Source organism: Branchiostoma floridae, chromosome 2 (genome assembly GCF_000003815.2).
Source record: "Branchiostoma floridae strain S238N-H82 chromosome 2, Bfl_VNyyK, whole genome shotgun sequence".
NCBI classification, from domain to species: Eukaryota; Metazoa; Chordata; class Leptocardii; order Amphioxiformes; family Branchiostomatidae; genus Branchiostoma; species Branchiostoma floridae.
Genome location: NC_049980.1, coordinates 18929016 through 18953298, shown reverse-complemented (window position 1 = coordinate 18953298; position 24283 = coordinate 18929016). Strand labels below are relative to the sequence as shown.

The 24283-nt window shown below is 40.7% G+C and overlaps 3 protein-coding genes across 6 annotated transcripts in view; 2 read left to right on the top strand and 1 right to left on the bottom strand.

The window, feature by feature from the left end:
- Window positions 1-156: 156 nt before the first annotated feature.
- Window positions 157-11191, top strand: LOC118409608 (nuclear cap-binding protein subunit 1-A-like). Of its 2 annotated transcripts, XM_035810748.1 has the most exons (25): window positions 157-346; window positions 1060-1145; window positions 1442-1542; window positions 1662-1746; window positions 1985-2056; window positions 2436-2543; window positions 2842-2889; window positions 3244-3317; window positions 3462-3531; window positions 3984-4199; window positions 4571-4668; window positions 4939-5002; window positions 5377-5552; window positions 5806-5943; window positions 6164-6267; window positions 6413-6532; window positions 6792-6891; window positions 7392-7485; window positions 7631-7734; window positions 8158-8218; window positions 8732-8785; window positions 9012-9065; window positions 9590-9712; window positions 9909-10022; window positions 10188-11191. In XM_035810748.1, exons 1-25 carry the CDS (start codon window positions 307-309, stop codon window positions 10299-10301), a joined length of 2418 nt encoding a protein of 805 aa, XP_035666641.1. In that variant the 5' UTR covers window positions 157-306; the 3' UTR covers window positions 10302-11191. The 2 variants fall into 2 exon arrangements, with proteins under 2 accessions (XP_035666641.1, XP_035666642.1); XM_035810749.1 differs by lacking the exon at window positions 8732-8785 and having other exon boundaries at window positions 162-346.
- Window positions 11192-11307: 116 nt separating this feature from the next.
- On the bottom strand, window positions 11308-12877 carry LOC118409613 (succinate dehydrogenase assembly factor 4, mitochondrial-like). Its single transcript, XM_035810760.1, has 3 exons — window positions 12724-12877; window positions 12064-12231; window positions 11308-11632 (listed from the first exon to the last, which is right to left on the bottom strand). Exons 1-3 carry the CDS (start codon window positions 12803-12805, stop codon window positions 11532-11534), a joined length of 351 nt encoding a protein of 116 aa, XP_035666653.1. The 5' UTR covers window positions 12806-12877; the 3' UTR covers window positions 11308-11531.
- Window positions 12836-24283, top strand: part of LOC118409606 — a 52208-nt gene continuing 40760 nt past the window's right edge. For 2 of the 3 annotated variants that reach the window (XM_035810746.1, XM_035810744.1), the window contains exons 1-19: window positions 12836-12959; window positions 14435-14649; window positions 14968-15063; window positions 15472-15611; window positions 16130-16201; window positions 16623-16794; window positions 17117-17218; window positions 17442-17523; window positions 17634-17687; window positions 18280-18399; window positions 19015-19061; window positions 19177-19232; window positions 20047-20137; window positions 20694-20820; window positions 21600-21708; window positions 21967-22096; window positions 22419-22773; window positions 23322-23433; window positions 24008-24073. In XM_035810746.1, coding sequence (XP_035666639.1) covers window positions 14504-14649; window positions 14968-15063; window positions 15472-15611; window positions 16130-16201; window positions 16623-16794; window positions 17117-17218; window positions 17442-17523; window positions 17634-17687; window positions 18280-18399; window positions 19015-19061; window positions 19177-19232; window positions 20047-20137; window positions 20694-20820; window positions 21600-21708; window positions 21967-22096; window positions 22419-22773; window positions 23322-23433; window positions 24008-24073 — 2077 coding nt within the window. In that variant the 5' untranslated portion in view covers window positions 12836-12959; window positions 14435-14503. Of the gene's footprint in view, window positions 12960-14394; window positions 14650-14967; window positions 15064-15471; window positions 15612-16129; window positions 16202-16622; window positions 16795-17116; window positions 17219-17441; window positions 17524-17633; window positions 17688-18279; window positions 18400-19014; window positions 19062-19176; window positions 19233-20046; window positions 20138-20693; window positions 20821-21599; window positions 21709-21966; window positions 22097-22418; window positions 22774-23321; window positions 23434-24007; window positions 24074-24283 lie in introns of all 3 variants that reach the window. The other variant, XM_035810745.1, reaches the window with a different exon arrangement.

Genomic DNA, 24283 nt, shown 5'->3' with positions numbered 1-24283 from the left:
TTTTTTTAATGTTAGCTAACTTTACAGCTTACAAAAGTCGAGAGATTTGGCAAGTGCACCACTGTTCCCAAACGGTAGGGTATACGCAACGTGTCATAACGACTACTGAAGTCAGTGGCTACAAGCTCAGGTTAGCATGTGCTAGCTGCAGTGTGATAAAAATCCGTTTGGTGGCGCTTTTGACACGCTGCGCAGACCCCACGCGCAGGCAGCATCGCCATATGCTTGGGGAGAAAGTAGAGTTTCGACCAGGCCAGAAGAACCAAGTAATTTTTTGACGTCGACCTCTACTTCCCTAAAACAGTAATGTCTCGAAGACGAAGATACAGTGACGATGAAGACGAAGGTACGTTGTTGACCGTCTTTGAACATCAAGTTTCCTCACGTTATTGCAGCTTCATATTCGGGCTTTGTTTTCTCTTCTGTATAATTTTTGAATGGTGGGGAGGGGGGCAAAATATTATATCTGCCTTGAATAAAAACATGAATAAAAATTTCCAGAAGCAAGATATACAACCCCCTTGCTAGAGCACATGTTTGCAACATAGTTGCAGTATAAGTTGCAATTCATGTCTAGATACAAAGTTCTTACCGTTGTTTACTTGTATTCATGCATACTTTCTTCCAACACGTTTATGCTAGTCCAAGATGGCAAGTCATAACATGTACTACACTCAGTTGATCCTCTTCAGTCATAGTCATAACATGTCTTTGCACAAGAGTCCCTTTTGGGTAATTCTCATCCCCACTGGGATTCCCAGTCTTCAAGAAGATGTGAGGATGGCTGCATGTAACGTTTTCTGACAGTTGGGCTTGTCTGACAAAATGACTGTCGAAGAATGCACATGTATCATTTGGCTGATAATCATATAATGCGTAAAAAAACTGTAGCCTGGAGTCCAGCCTTGTTCGCTTAAGTCTGCTCCCAAAGGTCGCTACCCGCCAACAACACACTGGTAGTGACCTTCAGGAGCAAACTAAAGGGAACAAGGCTGGACTCCAGGCTAAAAAACTGTTGTGCTCAGCTCAGGACCTGATTGGTAGTTCTTGTGTCTGCAGGTCGCGGTGCAAAACGACGCCGTACTAGCGAACCACTGGAGATCGAAGACCGACTGGAGTCACTCATCACACGCGTAGGGGAGAAGGTAAGGAGATTTGTCTAACATAGAACTAAAACTGTGTTACATTTTGTAAATGTGATTTGTTGTGTTAGGACTAAAGGAGATACAAATGAACTATGATTATATCCATTATTTCCATAATACTGCCACATGTGCTGCAATTTCTCGAGCGACACTAAATTAACAAATGATCAATGCGTCTTTTTCCCCAGTCACATGCTGATATCTTTGCTACTTGTAAATACTCAGTAATGTGGAATTGAGTCTACATCTAACGTAATGTTTTACCTTATGATTATGTGTCAACAATATCTTTCCAGAGTACGTCATCGTTGGAATCTAACCTGGAGGGTCTGGCCAGTGTGTTAGAAGCTGACCTCCCGAACTACAAGGCCAAGATCCTCAAGATTCTTGTGGACTGGTAACTATGCATCATCCACTCAAAGAATCACTGCTTTTTCAGTTTTTGGGAAAGTGGAAAACTTGAAATATTGTACAATATTGACTGCTACTGAATCCTGTGTATTTCCCCCTGTGCAGTGCTGTACAACTGCCTGAGAAACTGTCTGTGTACACCACGCTTGTTGGCCTGCTCAATGCTCGCAACTACAACTTTGGGGGCGAGGTAAGGATGCTATGTTCTATAGAGGCTAAGTTATGCTATGTTCTATAGGCACTCAGTTTGACATTTAGGCCTAGGAAATCTAATAGTGTATCCAATTATGGCCCTGAAAAATTGAGGTCGTTAGGTAGGGATTCTTTTTTCCTTTTTTTCAGATGTATATATTTTGACAATGCACATGTGTCTGCAATGAAAATACTTCATATTTGCATTAACATGTTATGTCATGTACCTGTCACAGTTCGTGGATGCCATGGTCAAACGGTTCAAGGATAGCCTGAAGGAGAACAAGTTTGAGGAGGGCCGGGTCATTGTGAGTATGCAGTTTTTGGATGGTATTATGATAACTGAAATTTTATGAAAATGTTCCAATGCCTTCTCCCATATGCTCACCTCTAGTTGTCATATTACATGCGTGTAATCTGCTGTTTCAAAATTCAAAGAATGCTATCAGAGGAGTAATTCACTTATTCTTTGGCCTACCCTTTGAAAAGAAGTCATTAAAAAAATCCATACAAAAGTTTGCATTTCAAATCAAAGTATCAAACCTTTTACTAGTAATAAACAAACAGAAAACAGTACCTCATGGTGTAAGTAATAATGCTTATCTTTGATAAACTATATTGAATGATATTGCAACTAATGACTCTTGTATATGTATTTGAGAGTGTGATGGGATTTTGTTTATACAGGTGAACTTCCTGGCAGACTTGGTGAATTGTCATGTGATTGCAGCACCGTCACTCCTAGCCTGGTACGAGGCCTTTGTTAACGTCACACTGGAAGACGACATACCCCAGGTACATACATTTGTTACATTATCATGCTCCATCATCAAATTTGTCTGGGTTATTTCTGGTAGAGAAACATACCTAAAAGATAACATCAGGTGCTGAAGAAGTAAACAGATTGTATTCATCTTTGGCATGGCATTTTAAAAGACCAGTACTAAAAGATATCAAATCAAAGACAGTGCTAATAGCAGTGCCTATGCAATGTTTTATCTTTGTGTTGAAACAAAGACTTAGCTCTACACTATATTAACTACAAACAAGTATGAACATGCTTACACGTCTGCTCTCTTTTATGTTGTGTTAGGTTCGAGCAGACTGGTTTGTGTATGCCACCCTCAGCACACTACCATGGGTAAGGTCATCTTTCCTCATCCATACCTCAAACAGAGGTATTGTTGTCAGTCTGTGTGTTTGTTTGTGCTAATGTGTGTCTGTAGTTTATATTTGAAGATTGTAGAGTGACAGGATGTGAGGTAGAAGTTGGTGTAACCAGAGACTTGCAGGATAGGAAGGATTGCTTGACCTGGGTCCTAAGTTGGTCTTGCACACAAACATTAAAATCATATTCAGAATCAGCAAGAAATTCACAATACAAAATGTAATGGACAAAACAAGAAATTTACCTAATTCTAAATATTTCACGGAGGTGTAACACCTTTGATTTCATGGTGAATTTGTTTCCTTGATGACCTTCTTGTTGACACAGGTTGCGAGGGAACTTTATGAGAAGAAAGAAGCTGAGATGGAACGACTGCTGACAAACATTGATGCCTACATAAGGTGAGTTGCTAAAACAGGTCTATGTTTTCTACTAGGAATTACATGTATTCTGAATTTCCTTTGTTCCTGGCTAGAAGTTCACAAGTATGATGTATGATCAACGTGATCTTTATATCCTGAAACCAAATGTTGTTGTTTTTACAGTAAGAGACAGAAGGTGCATGTGTCCATCCTGAGAGTGTGGTCCTCTGATATCCCCCACCCACAAGAAGAGGTAGGGTCTTCTAACTTTTCATCCTTGTGATATCACAAGTATAGAGTTGTAGAGTTGGGACTGCTCTTTAGGTAATAATATGCTTGCATCTATTATGATGATGAGTGCCTTAGACATAACACACCAGCTTTGTACATTGAATTCAATGTGGGTAAATCAGACTGCAATGATTGATCTGAACACACCAGGAAGGATCCCTATACTTAACAGTGTTGATAGAAGTGTTTCTTTTACTTCGTTGCGCTACCAATAAGTCATGTCCCATCCAAAGAACCTTCCTACAGGAAGCTTGGTGCTCATTTTTGCCTAAGTCAAATGAGGTAAAAAAAAATGCATTTCCCAGATGCCCATCTTTGGGACCTGCTTGGGTATCGAACCCATAGCCCGTAACCCTTAGATTCTACCTCAACAACCCTAACCACAAGGCCACCCTGCCACTCTCCTTTCCCCAGTACCTGGACTGTCTGTGGGCACAGATCAAGAAGATGCGGATGGACAAGTGGCAGGAGCGACAGATCGTGCGGCCGTACCTGGCATTTGATAACATCCTGTGCGAGGCCTTGCAGCACAACCTTCCACCCTACAATGCTCCACCGCACACTGATGACTCCTCCTACCCCATGCCTTCTGTCGTCTTCAGGATGTTTGACTACACAGATGCACCAGAGGTATGTATACATGACATTTTCAGCCAAAAGATCCAAGATGCTTTATTCATCAATGTGATAGACAAGATCACTGAACGGAATATTCTTTAGAGTTTCTTAACATTTTTGGCCCAAAAAATGTCTATACAGTTCTGGTGCAGCAGGGGTAGTAGGTAAGGTCAAAGGTTAAGATGCTTTAACAGGAAACAGGCATCGATATTGACTGTTTTGGTGCCCTCTTCTGTGTTTAGACGATAGACGATGATAGAAGCAATATAATTTCTTTACTTTCTGCCAGAGAGAGCACACCATCTGAGGGATGAAGTCTGCCATCTCTGATTGCCATGTTTCATACTTTGATTTGAAGTAGAAGACTTTTGCTATTGTTTCAGGGTCCTGTGATGCCAGGCCACCACTCTGTGGACAGATACCTGATAGAAGAGAACCTGAGGAGGATCATTGACACATATGCTGTGGACAGGAAGGAATGGTTGGTCTTCATTCTTTCATTCATTCATCCATCCATTCCTTCCTTTATTCTTGAGATGAAAACTACAATTTCTCTTCAGAAAGGAAATCAAGGAAATTTTAAGAATAAGGCATGTGAAGAGCAAACTTGTACATCAGCCCATACCGAAAAAAAAAAAAAAACAGCTTAAGCTGCCTTTCTGCAGATTTGAAGGGAATGATTTGATCTTTGATTTGCATCGTATATATTAAAAAAGCCTAAATGTGGGTATATAATATTGTATCTGTTTAGTGCTGCCCAACTGCTGAACTACCCCTTCAAGAACAAGATTCCACTCAACTATCATATTGTTGAGGTAAGTGACATGCTCCTGTTTCAAAATGCTATCTTCATGTAAAGCACACGACCAAAAACATACCACTTACCATTATAGTTGTATTCCCGAAATTCAGATTTTTTGCTTCTAAGTATACAAATTCAATACCTTGAAGGCCTAGCTGAACTTCAGAGATAAGCTTTGGACTCCTTCAAAATGCAATATTTTTGCATAAAATTCTTTCGAGGACATTTCTACTTAGACTAATGAGACAACAGAACTTGCCAAGTCATTGGTTTAGTGTTAAAGTTCCACTGTCTGTCCATATATGTTAGCTAAGTTAAATCTGCAGCTTATGATGGTAGTCTCAATGCTGAAGGAGACCCTGACACAACATGTGACATATTCTCCAGGTGGTGTATGGGCAGCTGTTCCAGCTACCGTTTGCCCCCCATGTGGATGTGTTCTACACCACATTGCTGATTGAGCTGTGTAAACTCCAGCCCAGCTCCCTGCCTCAGGTCCTGGCACAGGCCACAGAGATGCTGTATGAGAGAATAGACACCATGAACATAGCATGTGTGGACAGGTGGGGGAGCACTTCACATTGCAGTACTGTTGTACTCTGTTCTACATTCAATGTTGTTTGTTTACAGCACGTCTTTGTTGAACCTTCTCCTTGCTGTCTAACCCCATGAGCAATCTATATTATTGGAGAATTGATAGGCAAATGGCTGCACTAAAGGTCATCACATGTGTGCAATACATGTGTTTCCAGCTAGGTGTCTCCCATGCGCTGTTATGATGGGACAGTACATGTTGTATAATTGTTTTCTTCACAGATTTGTGAACTGGTTCTCGCACCACCTGAGTAACTTCCAGTTCAGATGGAGTTGGGACGACTGGACGCCGTGTGTAGAGTTGGACAGCTCCCTGTACAAGCCCAAATTTGTGCAGGAGGTGTTGGGAAAATGTGTCAGGTAAAGGATTGCTATATGCATTTACACTGTTAGCAAACATACAGCGGGTCCATCAGGTGCCCTGTGGTAGATAAAACCATCATGGATGAATGTACCTTTGTTTGTTTGGTTTAACCTGTAAACTACCATAAGGTATAACACATCATTTTTGCACAGTAAGCACAAGTTGATCATCTGTACGGAAGAACCCCAATTAGGTTGTGTTTGTTTTTTGTGATAGATTATCGTACCACCAGCGGATCATAGAGACAGTCCCTGATGCCTACGGACCACTGCTGCCACATGAACCTAACCATGTCTACAAGTATGAACAGGAGGGAGCAGGTCAGTCAACCATTACCACATGTCCATATTTACCTCTTATAACAGTTGTGACTGCAATATCATATATTCTAAACTGTAAATTGTTTTTTTTTTTCAGATGAAGTTACATGTTAACACATGTTCTTGATGTTGACTGTTATTTCAGGTTCATTGCCAGGTACGGTGGCCGCCCACCAGCTGATCGCCTCCATCAAGGCCAAGGCTGAACCTGAGGAGCTGATGAACATACTCAAGGACCTGCCAAACCCCAAGAAGGACGATGATGGTGAAGTCTTAAAGATTTTCCAGTATATTTTGAGTGAATAAGTGGAGTGAACGAATGTTAAATTAGTGAGTGAGTGAGAGTGATATGTAATAAGTGAGTTACTTCAATCAGTGTAGCAAGCACGAGTGAGAACAGGTTGGATTCTGTGCTTTTACTGTGGATTGTATTGTTGGCTTTTCCTTTAACTCCAGAATTATGCGACTCTTGTGAGAAGCAGATGTGTTCAAGACTAACCTGTAGTTTCTTGTTGTTTCCTCAGGTGAGGCAGCCTTTAACCCACTGAAGATAGATGTTTTTGTACAGACAGTGCTGCACCTTGGTTGCAAGTCCTTCAGTCATGCCTTCAGTGCACTGGCCAAGTAAGAACCCCTTTTCTGTTCCGTAGGGTCTAACAATATGCATTTTTAGTTCTTGCCTTCAACTTGCTACCTTAAGGTTTAACTAAGAACTTAAAGTGGAAACATTGCTGCCCAGTGATTTTGATTGTACACCATTGGCCTTGGATGGATGCTTGCCTCATATTTAGACTGGTTTATTTCTATTATTTGCCGCCTTGGTGCTGAATTGCAAAGTTTAACAATTACAAGAGTTTTTATCAAACATTATATGGCAGGTCTTGAATTCGATCTAAACAGTCAAACAATAGTCTTCAAAATTCTACTACTTTCTTTGCTTGGCCCTCAGGACTAAAGGTAGTTGAACACACACTACTAGTGTGTTTGTTAATTGCGATCGAACCCCAATGTAGAACTTGCAAAGTCTGCATGGTCTAAGGGCTATAGATATGGAGATTTCCACTACCCTTGAGACCATTGTGGCGAGTTCTTCAACTGACTGGAAGTTGATTTTCACCCCACAGATTTCATGGGATTTTCCGTGAGCTTGCAGAGGAGGAGGAGGCACAGATACATATCCTGCGTACCATGTATGACGTCTGGAAAAAGCACCCACAGGTACCATTCAACCACACCCACTCCTTACTTAGCACCCCTGTGAAGCACAGTAGTTAGATTTGTACTGTCCAAATGTGTGTTGACAAGAGTTTCATATAGTTTCCCAATGAAACTTTTCCCGGATGTTTTTTGTTGTTGTGCGTAGATGATGTTTGTACTTGTGGACAAGATGCTGAGAACCCAGATTGTCAACTGTTCGGCTGTGGCCAACTGGCTCTTCTCCCATGACATGTCGCAGGACTTCACCAGGTAAGGCCACACCAATTCATATCTCTGGTTCTCTCAGACATTTGAGAATAAAAATGAAGCAAGAGGTCAACATGAAAACCGAGGACTGAGTAGAAAACTTGGATCTGACTATACTCACCCCTGAAACTGTGTACTTGTAGTAACACTACAGCTAAAGACTTTCCCTTCAGTCTTGATTTTCATGTTGATCTTCCAGCTCAATTTTTGTAGAAACAACATATTCAATTCTTGTGTTCAAAAGTAATGGAGACAAAACAAAGCATTTGTACAAAAATTAAGTGTGAAGTTTTCTTGCTTTTTTAAAAAACATTTCAAAACATAAGTTTCTCCAACATTTTAGTTATTCAATCATTTGGGAGGAGGCAAAATTTGTCTCTTTTTCTTTGAGTAAAATAACAGTGTCACTATTTTCTAATTTCACAGACTGTATGTTTGGGAGATCATGCACTCTACTATCAGGAAGATGAACAAGCATGTTGAGAAGGTAGGTTCTACAACATTCCACCGTATCAGTAATTGATGAAACCCATGCCATTGTGTTTAACATGTATAAAATGATGATATGATTTTACCTCAAAATTGACAGCATTTTGATTGCATTACTGTCAGACAACCCTCCAACAACTGTCACACTACTGTCCAATATTGACACACTTCTGTCACACGACTGTCACACTACTGATGTATTACTGATACACTATTGTCACACTGCTGATGCACTACTGACACAATATGAAGGCCTTCTGGTGCACTACTGTCATGCTACTGATGCACTACTGTCACACACACTACTTATACACCACTGTCCACTACTGACACACTTCTGTCACACCACTGAAACACTACTGTTGCATAACTGACACATTACAGAAGCACTACAGTAACGGAAGCTCTCTGTCACACTACCAATGTGCTACTGTCACACAACTGACATCACAGCACAACAGTAAAAAGTTGTTATTACAGTTCTTCACTGTACTACACATTGTCCTTTCAGTGCAATGCAGGGCTAACTGAGGGTCAGCAGCACACAGCTGAAAAGTCACCTCAAGTAATAAAGGGATGACTACTGTGTTTCCCACTATTACGTTGTTAAGTATCAAATTGGTGCTTTATCAGAAATTTGGAAGATGATCTTGAAGAAGACATGTTGGGAGACATTGAAGTCATGTACCCTTAATGACTTTTGTCAGATTGAGTGGTGTGTGTGTTTTACTTGTATATCCCATTTGATAACATACCTAGGCTCTGTTTGACAAGCATTTTGACAATTTCAGGTGCAGAAAGAACTGGGGGATGCTCAGCAGAAAACAGAGAAAAGTGGTGACAAGGTAATAACCATGGACTATCATAACAAAATATACCTGTATATTTTTCATAATCTGTTTATCTCTAGATCTTTGCATCATTTAGGTGTTTCATTCAGGCATCATTCAGGTAGAGTTTTAAGACAACTACTTTCATAACATGTTCTTAAACTTACCAACAGTAAACAATGCATGTAGGAATTGTGTCTATCAACTGATACAATTCATCTTACAAAATGCTGTAAGGTGCAATACAACCTTGGGCATTAGGGGGAGTGCTTGATGGGCATGGGCTGGTAAATGGGTTAAAGCTGCAAGACAATGCTTAAGTCTTCATGTTTTCAAGTTACTGTGATAATAATTGCTGTTCATGTGGGTGTCCCACAAGAGTGTATTAAGTACAAGGCTTGATTTAAGAACCATTTGAAAAGAGCACACCCAAAACATAAGGCATGAGAGAAAGACCAACCAGACTGATGACTAATTTTTATCAATCAATTATCAATGAGCTTACATTCTGGTGACATGCTTGTATGATGTATCTTCAGAGTGGCAGTGAGGATGAGATGCAGGACATGGATGGAGTGGATGAAGAGGAAATTGAGCATCTCCAGGAGAGGCTGGAGTCTGCACAGAGTGAACAGAAGAAACTATTCCTGGTCATCTTCCAGGTGAGTTGATTTTGATAAATATCTGACATTTCCAAAGCAATTGAGAGGAGTGAAAGTGAGTTGACTTTCAAAGCAACAGTAGGAGCATGGACCTTTTCTAAGTGCATGTGCTCAGTCAGAGCAAGCGAAATCAATGTTCGGAACAGGGCGTTATGAATACTACGTCACTAGAATAAGTTTTTTTTTTCTTAAACAGCGTTTCATCATGGTGCTGACAGAACATCTTGGCAGATGTGAGACCTCAGGCAAAGACTTCAACACAGCCTGGTACAGATATTCCAGTGAGCGACTCCAGCAGATCTTCCTTCAGGTAAGGATTGTTTTCTCAATGTTTGATTCAGGTCATTCTGTTCTGTTTAGAAGTAGATTTTAGAATGGACTTTCATCACTTTAGGGTTGTGGGTTACTTGTTTCGTTTCATGCATTGAATGAGAAGTAACCTGTGAGTGATGCTGTGTTGTTTCCTTGTCTTCAGCACCATAGCACAGTTACCAAGTACCTGGACACGCTGGAGAATCTCCTCTTCACCTCGGACACAGATGCACACATCCTCCGGGTGTTCCAGCAGTTCTGTGCTCTACGGGCATAAGGCACAGTCATCAGTACCCATAGTACAACCTGTGGCATCACAATGGCAGAAACTGGCCTGCAAGCATAAGGTTGCAATTGTCCAGTGAAGATGCGAAAAATTTGCATGGCAGTTGTGAACTGACCTATAGTTGGGACAGAATCCTAGCTTTGTTTAGTCAGTAGTTAATCCAGTATTACAGTAAACTACTACCATGTAGCTGAATTCTTGCTGACAGTGGATAGCCAAAAGTTACAATATGGCTTGTTGTATTTTCTCATGTACACGAGTGCTGGTTGGAACCAAAAATGGTAATGTGACCCTCAATTCCACAGTTGTTGTTTTTTCCCCTCAGCCTGTAAGATTCTGAGCAATTTTGTAACTGGATAGGGTTTAGAGAGAGTTAAATAAGTTACTATTATTTTCTGTTTACCATTTAGAGGTAACGTAAGCAGTACAGATTCCTTAACAGGAAACATGTTTTAGTGGAGCTGTAATGTTACAGCTGCTATAGATAGTTGACTATCATAACAACAGCCTATACAACAACTAGAAAAGGAGTCTGATTTGGATACAAAAGCTTTGTATGGATCATCCCTGTAATCACAGTGACTCATCAAACCTTGTATTTGTACTATCAGTAAGGGATCATTTGTTTTGCCTTTTATCCTACTTGTAACTGTTTTTTACCCTGAGTCTGATACTTAATGGCTACTTGTGTTTGGTAGAAATCACTAGCAGTTGTGCAGTGGTGTAGATCAAGTTGTGACAGGAAACAATGATATCCATAGAAAGAAAACATACAAAAACATTACTCCAGTAAATCCAGTGTACAAGAACTGTAGAATTGCTGGTATGTCCATTATTTTAAGTTAAGTTAAGTTTTAAGTAAAGATGTTATTTTCAGGGTATACTATGTTGTCCTTCTGTTTATTGACGTACAGTACATACAGTATGGTTTTGTTTTGATACCTTTTAATCTACAAATAATCTTTCATTGACAATAAATGAGTGACTAACACATAGCAAAAACAAACAAGCAAGTTGCTTATTTTTCTACCATATGCACAGATACAGATTTTGTTGTAGGTAGCCACTGTTGCCCTACAATATACAAGGAATCACTATCTTGATATCATAGACATTTCACCTTCATTCAGGTAATTGATCATGATTGACAAGTGAACACAGTCAATGTAATCTGTGCTAACCACAGTTACTACAATCCGTGGATTCATCTCATTGTCCCATCTAGAAGTCTGTCACTCTTCCTTTCCTCTCCCAGTCTCCGTAGCGTGTGGGTTCAGGCCCCCTAGGACCCCCTCTTTCTCCTGTGTGTGGGTTGATGTTATCTGGACAGAACAGATGGTGATACAAAAATAGAAATAAACCTGTTTTCATAGTAATAAATTTACATGACTTTGTAGATTGGTGGGAGTGCTATATTCGAGCTACTAAAAGAAATGAAACACTGTACAATATAGTGCCAGTGTCACTGACGAAGGAAAGTGGATTCTTTCCGAAACGTCTGACCGTTTCAAAACCATATCCAGTTGCTTGAGTAACTATTTTTGGTGTATCTTATTACCTGGATGTCTAACCTACATCAACGTACTGTACAATATAACATATCATGACATCCATAGAACAGCTCTAGCCATATATCCATATCATTCAATCTCCAATGCACTCTGCTTGCTTCCCGGCTGGATAGTCTGGCCTGCACGGTTAGCTTAGTCTGAATTTTAATATACTTATATATAATATATATCTAATAATGTACCTGGCCAGGCAGGCAATGGGTCCTGTTCAGCATATGGATGTCTGTCCCCTTCCTTCTGGTCCAACTTCCCAGCTGGTGTTTTAGGCTTTCTGAGTGGAGCTTTCTCTTCAGTTTTCTTCTGATCACTGTATTGTCTGGAGACACCTTGGCTGTCCAAGAGGGATGACCCTAACGTTACACAAAACACAGTTAAGAATAAGATGACATTTTATACATTTCAACTTGACAGTTAAGTCAGACAAAAATTGTCATGAGTTTTCCTGAATACTTTTCATCAAGGAGGTTAAATTCTTTAACCTCCTTGTTTTCATCAAGCACTAATCCAATGTGCCTTACACAAATTTTGTGCAACAGGATCCCGGACGCTAGCCTGGGTACCATCCGGAAAGTAGTTCACTCCGGCGTTCATTATATACTACATACAGTCGCTTCTAGTTCTGACATTCATTATACACTATATACAGTCGCTCCTCTGTGTTTAGGAGCGAACTACTATCCGGATGGTACCCAGGCTAACTGCCCGCTGTGTTGCATAAACTTAATGCCTTCATAACAAATAAGTCGTCATCGCAAAAAACGTCGTCTCTAGAAAGCAATGGACATTGTAGCCATAACAAACATCATTTGCTAGTTGAGCTGTACTTGTACCCTAACTCTTACCCCTTGGAATTGAACTGAGACGTGAGAACTTTAGCCAAGATACTCTCAAAGACAGCAGACGACATCCACCTACGGCCGCCATGTTGCTTGTTTTATGCAACCGCCCGTTTAGCGGCAAGTGTCGTAATATCGCAGGATAACCTTTGACACAACATCCGGGACTTCGTCAGTTCATTCTTGGCGGGGCTTTTCAAGATGGCTGCCCTTGGCTAAAAAGGAAAGTACCAAAAGAGCTGGTAAGTTTATTCTCCTCTATTCATGCTAATGTCGTGAAAGAGATACTGTTGACATCGTCTACAAAATCCGTGAAATTACAAGGCATCGTTACTTTATTAGGGAGATAAGTTAGCGGGCCAAAATACTGTGCTGCATATCACTACTAAGATGATCATGATATCACTTTCACCAAGGAACTTGATAAAAGCTCCTTGCTTTCACAGACAATAATCCGAGGTTGAGAAGGGCTTTACTACTAAAACGAGTATACATTTTCTGTGCCTTCCTTTTTTGATAAGTCTAAGTCTCTTTTCAATTTTTCTGTGGGATTGATATCATGATAACACATATAATTTCAAATCAAGATGAGGGAAATTACTAGACTAGTGGAAGAAATTACCTTTGTATGATGTACACTGATTAAGAACGGAAGAGAGGCCAAACTTGGAGTAAAAAAAAAACTTCTACCTGGCTGAAACCACTCTACAGTACTGTACTCTGCTAAACACTATACTATTACCTATAAAATTTGTACTATCCTAGCCGCGGGCGACTGTAGGTCTATTTATCGCTATGCTGCCGACCTACAGTCGCGGACAAGAACGAAATGAAAAAATCGCCGAATAAACAAGCCGCGGCACTAATCCTCCGATCTCTGGGTGTCCCTCAATTCCTAACAGCCTTACCTAGCGAGCCGCTGGGTTTTTCGGGTCCAAAACTCCCTGTGCTACCCGTGCCGGGCGTAAACAGTGCCGGCACCGTGCCGGCACTGTTTACGGCCTGTCCCAACTATTTTCATATCGTCAATCGACCCGCCATTGTTGTTGCGGGTCTCGTTCCCAGGGTAATTCTAGTGGTTAGTGAGTGCAATATGTAACTGCCCTGGGCACGAGAGGAACCCCGACAGGCAACAATGGCAATTTCGTTCAACGTTGGTGTCGGCGACTGTAGGTCGGGAGCATAGCGATAAATAGGCCTACAGTCACCCACGGCTAGTACTATCCCTATGATATGTGTATCATATTCTAATATTTTCTAAGACTTGTGGGTTGTAACTTAATTAACACACAAGCAAGAAATGAAGTCATGTTGTATTGTTTTAAAAAAAAACAATAAACTCCTTACTTACTTCCTGTATATAACTTCCATGCTTTCTGCCCATCCTTGGGCATAGGCTAGTAGTAGTAGTAGTAGTAGTAGTAGTAGTAGTACATGTAGTAGTAGTAAACCTTTATATCTGGTGCATTCCAGGGCACTTGGTCCAAACGTCTTGGTCCACTAAAACTTTTTGTGGTGACCACTCCACCTTGATATCCCAAGTACATGTACTAGTACAATGTAGATGTTCCAATGTCTTACTACTAAATAAATGAATGAACAGTACCAGGTACTACAAAATTTATTTTCGATGACTTCATCAAAAACTGGCTCCTTTTCCCTCCTGCCGCAAAATAGAGCGCCTTTGTCAACTTCAGTCAAGTCCCATTTATGTCAGCCAGGAAGCTTGGAACAAACCTAACCATCAGGCAGTACCTCAGCCAGGAACAGACCACACGATCCAACCATGAACCTGAGTCACGCCCAAGGCCTGGAGTCAGCCGGCATCATGGCTGACCCCATAGACATGAGAGAGATGTTCTTCACCAACCTGCTTCTCCTGGGGTTCGATCCAACCTCCATGGAAGCCAAGCACAAAATACCTTTCAGCAGGTATAGTCTACTAGTACCCATCCAGTTTGTTTAAGGAGCTAGATGAGATTTTCAAACTCCATTTTCCTGTCACTTCCTTACTGTACACCACTTGTTGAGTCGACATTACTACAGAATACTTGCATGACGACATTTGGGCAGTTGAAAAAGAAAAGTTGTGATCTTTTCCTCTAAAAATATTTTTTAGTTTCTTTACACCTGTTCTCTGTTCAGGCTTCAGGGCCATTGTTTGTAATAATTTGTATGGAAATTATTGCTTAGAATTTGTCAAGTATCTTTTGTGTAACTGTTCCTTCCTGCATGTGTGTTTTATTTCAGAGATATGTTTGCTTTGCCCAACAAGAAGGCATTTGAAGTGGTGACCCATTATCTGTTCACAAGGCTGGATTCTAACATGGCCCGGGAAGCTTTCAGGTATACCTAATTGAACTACATGTAATCGTCTCATATTATTGTGCCCAACTATACATCAATGAGGCTTAGTCATCCAGGTAATAAGATATGCCCAAAAGGAGTTACTCAAGCAATTGCAAGTCGATAGGATTTGTGAAACTGTCAGATAGCACATTGCAGATAACATCCACTATCTCTTGTCACTGACACTGATAGTGATACTGTTGTGAAAAACATAAAAAACTATGTCAACTATTACTAGAATTTTGTGTGTGGTGCATGTTAGTGAAGCACATGTATGTATTAGTGTATGTGCATGCCCATGTGTTTACTGTTACTGTGTGATTGTCTAACCCAACGTTAGAGTACATGTTACCTACTAGAAATTCTTTTGACTGGCTTACTGGTGTATTCTAATGTTTTACCCAGGGATTGCTGGCCTATCTATGATAAGAAGGGTGAACAACAGTTCCGCAGGACAGTCAACAACTGGATGACACAGATCTCCAGAGAAGAACCAGAGGCAAACCTTCCCAGGGTTGTGGCCTCTCTCTTCATGTCACCAGGAGGTAAGAATAAACACAACACCTCTTACTAGGGCTGTGCACCTTGAGGATATAGAGATTAAGGTCTGTACTTGAACAATACCTGTACAGGACCTAAAAAATTTGACAAAGTGACCTTCTATCTTCAATGATGACAGAAACAGTAAACATAATATTTGGAATAGCATATACATGTAAAAGGCAAAGTACCTAATGTTTAAACTTCCAAGAGAATCTCAAGTGAAAGATTGGGCTAATTTGAACACCCACACGTTTTCATCATAGTTTTCCATTGCCCTGGTTTCATCTGTGTGTTAGTAACAAAATTTCAGGGTACGCAATGTGCAGCCTGGGTTTAAAATTAAGTTCTGCCAAGCAAAATGTGGTTGCATTTTCAAGCGGGTATTTTGAACACGCTACAGGTACATTGACATATATCAATGATCATTTTGGACCTGTTTCTTGAAGACTTTTATGTATCATACTGGTATGCAGCTCGAAAGATTTTGGACGATATGTTTACATATGTATCTCTTTTGCAGGGGACAGATTCTACAACTTGATGCTGCATTTCTCAGCCTTTGTTATTATGAAAGCCACCCAGGTTGAGAATGGTAAATTCAGTTGACTTAAGTGTATATTGAGGAGCATCCATTTTTCTTTTCTGCTATTTTGTAAATGGTCCTATACAGCTGTACGTCTTATATGAACATGTCAGATTTTGATCAAAGTATGAAACAAGTCACAATATTGATGAATTATTTAATTGTTATATTTGCTATGTTGGTACGAGTAGGTGTCACTATTCCATTGCGGGCCTCATGGTAGGCTTTCTATGATACTGCAGCAGAATACAGCAGTACAATGTATGTCATGGTCTAAACATATTTTCTAACTTTAGGTAGCAAGTAGCATAAGGGCTTGGGAACAAGTGAATTTGCTTGTGCCCCCTAGTGATTTACCGTGACTTGTTTCTAGTAGAATCTTTGAAATGGGACGGTTACATTTGTGTTTTGTATATCCATTTGTTAACAGGTGTGAAGAGAAGGGACATCCAAGAACGTCCCACAGTGCTGCCCTCTGACCTACACCTGACCCCCCTGATGCTGACCGGAGTACAGGCTGGCCTGGTCAGGCACAGGAAGAGGGCCCTGGACACAGCTCAGACTGCCCAAGTGCTAGAGGCAGAGTGGAAACAGTTTGCCAAGTAAGAAGTCTAATACTGGATAATACAAGTCTTTGTTGCAATGCCAAAAAAATTGCTTCTTTTTGGTAGTCCCTCTGCTATCTCCCTCAGGGCAATAATGACTGGTTCTAGTTCCTACTGCTAGGTGTGATAAGAATACAATTCTAAACATGATTAAGCTTGTAATTGTATTGCCTCATTAAGGTTGATGACTGGAGTAAATGTTTCCAAACCATATATCCTCTTTGAACCAGCTTGTGTATCTGTTCTCTGTTTCTTTATTGTGCCCAGTCTAGCTCACATTGTTAAAACTCTGTCAATTGTTGTTATCTCAATGTTGTAGTGAAATTGTGAAGGAGCATCGGCACTTGTCAAAGAAGTTACGAGAGACAGAAAGGCAAGAGAACGAACTCCTCACAGAGTCAAATGACATCAACAGGATAAGGTATGCCTCAATTTTCTATTTTGTTTGTCTGTTGATATATGAACTGTACGTTCATTTGAGTTTGATGGACTATATAAGTTCACAGTTGGGTACTATAATAAAAGGCATTTACTGTGGGTGCTCAGTGCCTTTCTGACAAAAATTCTGTATTGTTAACAGTCTCTCACACACAATTTCTATGATATGTGCTTTCCCTCTAACATGAACCTCCCTCTCCTTGAAGTCCCAGTAGGAGGAAGGCTGGAGGAAGACTCCAACATGATGATGATATCCTGAGAGTAAGGAGAACACAGGCTGTCCACAAGGTACTGTCAGTTTGCTTTGTGCCACTTACATCTTGTGATACGGTGAAAATCATTGGTTGAACTTGTTGCATCGCTGTGAGAAACCAGCTAATGATGGTTTGTTTTTCCAGGTGCGAGAGTTGTGGAGAGCAGTGGATGAGTTGTACAAAGGCTCTTCACAGCAGGTGAGCTTCAAACTTTATGTACAAGTAGGGCCATGTACCTAGATATAACATCAAGTACAGGTACATGTCTGCACCTGTATCTATACATCAACTTTTTGACAAAGTAATGTATACTTACTTCTAAAGGAAGGCAGAAACCTAAATAAACAGTTGACAGAATATTTATTTAGGCTTCAACTATTTCATGCAGAGAACCCATGCTTACATGAGGACCTTAAATCCAAAATGGTGCTGTCTTCAACCATGCAATGTTTTCATCTCTGCACTTGGTCTAGGAATAGCATGTTTTTCTTGACTTAGTACGAAAATAAGGTAAAATGTAATATTATACTTAATTGTAGGATAATTCAGGTATGGTACAGGTGCATTGATATTTCTGTATTTTGAACCTACCTACCTTCCTAGTCCCTTGACCTCCAGGTTGTTGGGGGGACAAGGTAGCCATGAAGATACAAATGTAGATAGCTGTTACCCTAAAATGATTTTCGTATTACTGTAATGCACTATATGCTGGTACACATCCTGGGGGTACTATTACAGGGGGTTATATGACACTGGTGCCACATGTACAAATAAACCATTTCCCTTCCAGCGTGAAGTGGTAGAGTCTGTACTGCAAGGAGTTCTGGACAAGTACAAAGTGGACACCTCCAAAATTGATGTCCGTGTACCTGATCTGCTGCTCAGGGAGTGTGACAGGGAATTGCAGAGGGTGAGTTGTAGGAGAGGATCCTGTCATTGCTATCTTGCTATGTGGCATATTATGGCATAAAGTGTGTTTGTGCAGGTCCCATGAGTTTGAACCCCTGACAAGCTCCTATATTGTGTCTTTAGGAAAGGCAGATTTTAAACAAATTTCCTACCTCAAGATAATAGGTGATATTCCAGCACATCCTTTGTAAACCCTGCTTCTACTATTAGGTCAGTTAGTTGTCACTCTCAATTAGACAATTTATCTCAATCATTATTTTTCTGACTTAGGGAAAAGAGATGCTGTGTCAGTCCCTTTCATGTATCCCAAAACCTTGAAGTGGTCTCTACTTGTATGGTAGTCTTGCTGTGGGATCATAATTAAGTAAAAAAAATTATAATCCTAGCTAATACTCATGTATTTCTTGTTGTGACATAAACTACATGTAATTTTCCTTTAAGACTTGGAAGATTTACTGTTGAAAAAACTGGCTAGACACAAATCACATCCATGTTGCAATCTGTATCTTGTTATCATTTGACATAAAGTTCTGAACAGGAAAAGTTTGCACTTGTTTGTAGTTTGTATTGTGAAGCTTCTTGTGTACATTCACATGTCTATGTCTTATCCTTATAGAGAAATATTGGAGACATCTATCAAGGAGGAAGACTCAATCTCATGAGGTAAGCTGTGGTTGATCCTTTTTACTGCAATTCTTAAAGCAATTATTGATACATATCATTTACACATACTTCTTTGCAGTGCAAATTATCTTAAAGCTTGTATTTTCATTCCCAGTTTTGTGCAGCTGTCAAGCCTTGCCCTGCATCTGTACATTGAAAAATTGCATGAAGGTATGCATATAGTGTTTTGCCTTTTCTGTCATTTTTGTTTAAAGTTGTTGATATTTTTGGTGTCATTTTTTAAAACTACGTAGAAATCATCAAAGAGTAGAGTACCATTGATAAGTTTCTAAATGTTGTTACCATCTTGATACTGTAGCTACAGAAAGAGAGACATCAATTAACTATTATATGATGATGGCTGTTTCTTCGTATCCGAAGATCAATGGTAGGCAGACAAGGTTGATTATACGACCAGTTTGCCTGGCCTGCACGTGACTTTTTAAGGTGAAGGAGGGGTGTGCACTCCCTTCTCCACCCTCTCGTCTACTGGCGCACTGAGTCCTACAGGGACAGAACTGTTTGCCACGTAAGACGGCCCCAGCAGATGCAGGTTTATCATTTGGAGTTTCCGTCTCCTAGGAGGACTTCCGACCAAGGATGTAAGGGGTTCCTCCTACCCCCGATCGCGCAACTCATGTGTCATGGCGGGTGCGTCATGCCCGAACATGCCCCTAAGGCTTGTCTCGGCCACGAAGCCCCGCCAAGGCCACTAGCCGCAGCTAGATACTCATTTACACCTGAGTTAAGGGAGGAAAGTCGTGTAAAGTACCTTTCCCAAGGGCACAAGATCGGTGACACAGCAGTCGGATTCGAACCCGCCACCTCTCGGTCTCGAGCCGAATATGCTGCCACTGCGCCACGCGGCCCCACTGTTATATATATAAATTATTATAGCTATTATCCCAGAATAAGTTCTATTCAGTTGTGGAAGAGGAGAATAATGTAATCATGACATATATACATTGTGTCTCGTTGTTTCCAGGTGGCCTGCCCAACTTTTCTGATTTCTCCGCCGGGGTTGCCACCCAGGTGCACACGCACCATGCACACCTGTCTAATGCACAGGCATTCAGGTGAGTTACTTGGGACATTTTGTGACAAAAGGTTTGGTTCTCTATTCAGTATGATTTAAAAAACAAATTTTATAGAGCAAGTTACCAAATGGTACATAATGTGTTTTCCAGTTTTGCGCTGACAAGTATCCTATTTCTGAGTTTCTAAAGAAACAGTTTATGGCTTCATCAATGCCACACTGTAGATTTTGGCAGGGTTCACTTATGCAGAAGAGGTGGAAAGGAGGTTTATGCAGTGTTTAAAGTCTGGTCAAGTTACGCAGTGGACTCAATAACCCACAATGATTTGTCATGATTTCACTATGTAGAGGCTTTGAAAAAACTGCTAACATGAAAAGATTTACAGTATTTAGGAAGCTCATTCAAGTGACATTACTACATAAAAGGGTGTTTAGACAGTAGACAGTTTATTGCTGGAAAAAGCAAGAAATTGGCCTCTTTTTCCTCATTTTTTTCTACATGTATCTTGGATTACCAAGCAATTCTTATTTTTGCTAAACAGCAAGATCTGTAAACTATAACCGAGTCATTTATTGGCATATATTTTCTCCCACAGAGATACTCTGGCTGACAAGGTGATCCCTGATCTCCAAGAGTCTGTAGCCAGGCTAACCAGAGAGCTGGACTCACAGTATCTGCCCCAAGAACCCAACACACGGAACTCATATCCTCTCTCCATCCCAGTATGCATACCTATGTTCTTACCTTCATCAAGCAGGTTATGTTTTTCTATTAGCATCTGTGTCTTGTCATATTTGTGGATGGGCAGCATAACTTAAGAAGCTATTCAATGGATTATTATGACATGAAAACAAAGGACAAGTTTAGTTACAAGTCATGATCACCTAGCAGTTTTGGTGCCTAATGTTCTTAGCATGAATGAATGAATTTATTGCTCAACAATCGCACAGGGTACAATGTATGGCAATTACTAACAACTAATAGCTATACAGACAGCAGTACTAAGAGGCTACATACAAAACAACAACAAAACATTATCGATTACAGTACAGTTATGTATGATTAATCTGGTCTCGCATTTGGAATACATTATTATGCTACAATACTTTACATGCTTGGAAATAAGCAGTGTTACATAGAACTGCAGCTGTATTTTTGTTGAAAGTTTTGAAACAAGATAACTCGGCTTACACTCATTTCTACTCTCCCATCACACAACATCACTAAAACAGCTTAGGTGTACACATTCATAGAAAATACACTTCCTTCATAGCCAGCTAGGGGGCAATCATATTTAGTACTATACTGTGCAGTGTTGCACTTTTGCTGTAAATTACTGTTACATGTATGTGTAGAGAACTGGGATTATGATCGTTCAGTTCTGTCATAACCATTGTAGCTGTGGATGTATGTTTATCTGAGTTAGTCACCAGTTCACACATTCTGTTGACAGTGTCTGAAGTTGTAGAATGAGCTGAGTGAATTCCTGTTGCTCCTCCAGTCCCTAGGTCTGGGCTTGATGCCCGCCACTCCGCCTGTGTCCTTCTCACCTCAGGAAGGGATGACCGGCCTCACCCCCGCAGCTTCTCTCCGCAGACCCTCCCCTGAAGGTACGGAAGGTTGAATTAATGGACTTCAACTCTTCTAGATAAGTGTATAAGTCCTTTTACATACAGAGGTGTGATGTCTGAGGCTTGCACCTGAAACTGCCCCATACATGTCAGGCAGCTGGCTTTACGGTCCCATCAACATGGACATGTAGCTGTGTTCTCAATTTGCATTTGCTTTAGGTTGTTCTTGATGGGTTCCGATATGATAAAGTGAATGGAAACATAGCTGAGAACTAGTTTTCTTGTTTCTCTGTGTAGTTTCCACCCCAGAGGTTGTGTCCAGACTGGCCAGTTCTGTGCACAGGGCAGCACGGAGGACAACAGGTCTGTTGGCACAGGGCACTCCAACATACGACAGGGGGGTGCTGACAGGGGAACAGACTTTCAGGTAGGACAGAGATATGCTTAAAACTGTATGGACAAGGGGATCTTAATTATGTATGTGGATTTAACCTCATTCATGGAAATTCAAATGTGTTTGATAGGAAAGGTAAAAATTTCATCCTATTTTTTGTTGTCAGACTGTTAACTCTTCGACATCTATCATATTTTTCGGTCATAATTTGTCACCTGCATTCTAATGACCATATGTAATCCACGGCAACTGTGAAAGAAATTAGTTAATGACTAGTTGATGTTCACAATGTTGTCTGTACTGATATTTATCTTAAATGAAGTTCATTTCTTATGGGTCGTTCCTTATTGTGAAGGGAAAGCATACAGCCTGCATCCAAGATACCTGTAAAGAGAAAAGAGGAGAGACCTGTTCAGCAGCCCAGGGCACCCCCTAGTGTCCAGCAGGAGGTACTGCGTGCACCTGTACCTACCAGTCCTGACACAGACGACATCTTCACACCCTTGAAGACAGACCCGAGGGTGAGGGTGGAGAGGACGCCGGTTCACCAGCGGAGAAGAGCGCAGGACATGCTGGCCTCCCAGTCCAAACAGCCAATGGGAGACCAGCGCTGGAGAACTCCGGCTGGGAGACCCATGGAAGACCCCTCCACTCCGAGCAGGGGGCCGCAGGGTTTTACTCCAAAGGCACATCAGCTACTGATTGACCAGGTATGGCTATAGTGGTGGTAAAAAGGAAATGTGTTGTGAGGTGCGAAAAAGTTGAATCTGTTATGATATGGTAAATTTGCTCTTGCTGTAAACTGGGAAATATTTAACAGTTATGTTGTGGTTTTCAGAGAATAGACTTATCGCATCACAATCATGTGCTCAGTCTTGTATTACATTGCATTGCACTACAACAGTTTATATATGGATTAGTTTAGCTGTTCAACACACACAGCCAGGGATTCCAACAACTGTTACAAAGGGCAGTGTTCCAAGCACTATTGAGACCATTACATGTGTACAGTGTATGATATTATCCGCAGAATGTATGTATGATAGTATGATGAATTTGTTTCATTGCAACAGTTGTGTCATTTCCAAGCTCATCATTTTTGCATTAGTGTTAGATTCAAGTGCAGCTAACATGAATTACTTTAATGTTTGCCAGTTGAAGATATACAGTCGTGTGTATTCATAGTGTCAGCAAAATGTCATTCAGATAATATGCACTATTGTCAGTACTGACTTGTTTCTTGGTTGTTTTTTGCCAGATTGCCTCAGCAGTAGCAGAAGAGAGGACCCCTTCAGTAGCTAGTTCTTCTGACCTTTCCCCTCCCAGCTCCCCTGTCATACAGCCCCTACAGGACCCACTGGCTGCTCTAGGTAAGACACTGTGCATTAACTTGTGGTAAAAATGTTAGGTCTTTGGCAGCTGTGGACTTGTGAAGAGAAATTACTTCAGGTAAGACAGTGTGAATCTAGTGCAAGTTGTCACTTTTTATACAATACAAAGGGGCATTTTCAATGATATCTGCCAAGTTGACTCGTTGTTAGTGTTGCTCATTTACTTAGATTAGAATCCGAAGGTTCTAGGTTCGAATCCCCAGCAGGTTATAATATTGTGCCCTTAGAAAAGACACTTTCAACAAATTTCCTCACACCACTCAGGTAAAACAGAGGGCCTAGCTACAGTGAGGGATGTCCTCTCAGGGACATAAAGCAGAAATATTTGTTTGAAGGGAGCCGCACGTCAAGCAATTTAGATAACCCATCACAGCTAGTAATAACAGTACAGGTCTATCTCTATGTAGTTGGATAAAACTTATCAGTGTGATCTGTATGCCAAGAGACTTGACTCAGATGATTGACGTTGTTGCTGCTACAGAATGAATGTGACCATAAATATTTCTTTTCTGCATGTATAGTGTATACAGTACTGTTAATTCTCTCATTTCAGATGAAAGTGTGGCTTTCACATCTCGAGACAGGCTTGCGAGAACACCAACGTCCAAACCCAGACCTGGTAAAATGTTATGAATTTATTTTGAATTCTTCAGTTGTCTCTACTTTTACATATGATGTTTGCACAAGGATAACCAAAGATAAATGTATTTTTGCCAAAGTTTTAAGAAGCACACAACTCTCTGACTGGTTTCCCTTCAGTACCTACATACAAATCTTTTGCCTTTTACTAAAGAAAAAAAAAAAGAAGCACACTTCCATAACTACATAT

Bases quoted from the DNA above. Each gene is read 5' to 3' on its own strand.
- LOC118409608 (XM_035810748.1), top strand. From the start codon at position 307: ATGTCTCGAAGACGAAGATACAGTGACGATGAAGACGAAG. The intron at 1,146-1,441 runs GTAAGGAGATTT...ATATCTTTCCAG, and splicing joins TCACACGCGTAGGGGAGAAG to AGTACGTCATCGTTGGAATC. The intron at 4,669-4,938 runs GTTGGTCTTCAT...GTATCTGTTTAG, and splicing joins GCTGTGGACAGGAAGGAATG to TGCTGCCCAACTGCTGAACT.
- LOC118409613 (XM_035810760.1), bottom strand. From the start codon at position 12,805: ATGGCGGCCGTAGGTGGATGTCGTCTGCTGTCTTTGAGAGTATCTTGG. The intron at 12,232-12,723 runs GTAAGAGTTAGG...GTGTAACGTTAG, and splicing joins TCTCAGTTCAATTCCAAGGG to GGTCATCCCTCTTGGACAGC. The intron at 11,633-12,063 runs GTACATTATTAG...TGTTCTGTCCAG, and splicing joins CCCATTGCCTGCCTGGCCAG to ATAACATCAACCCACACACA.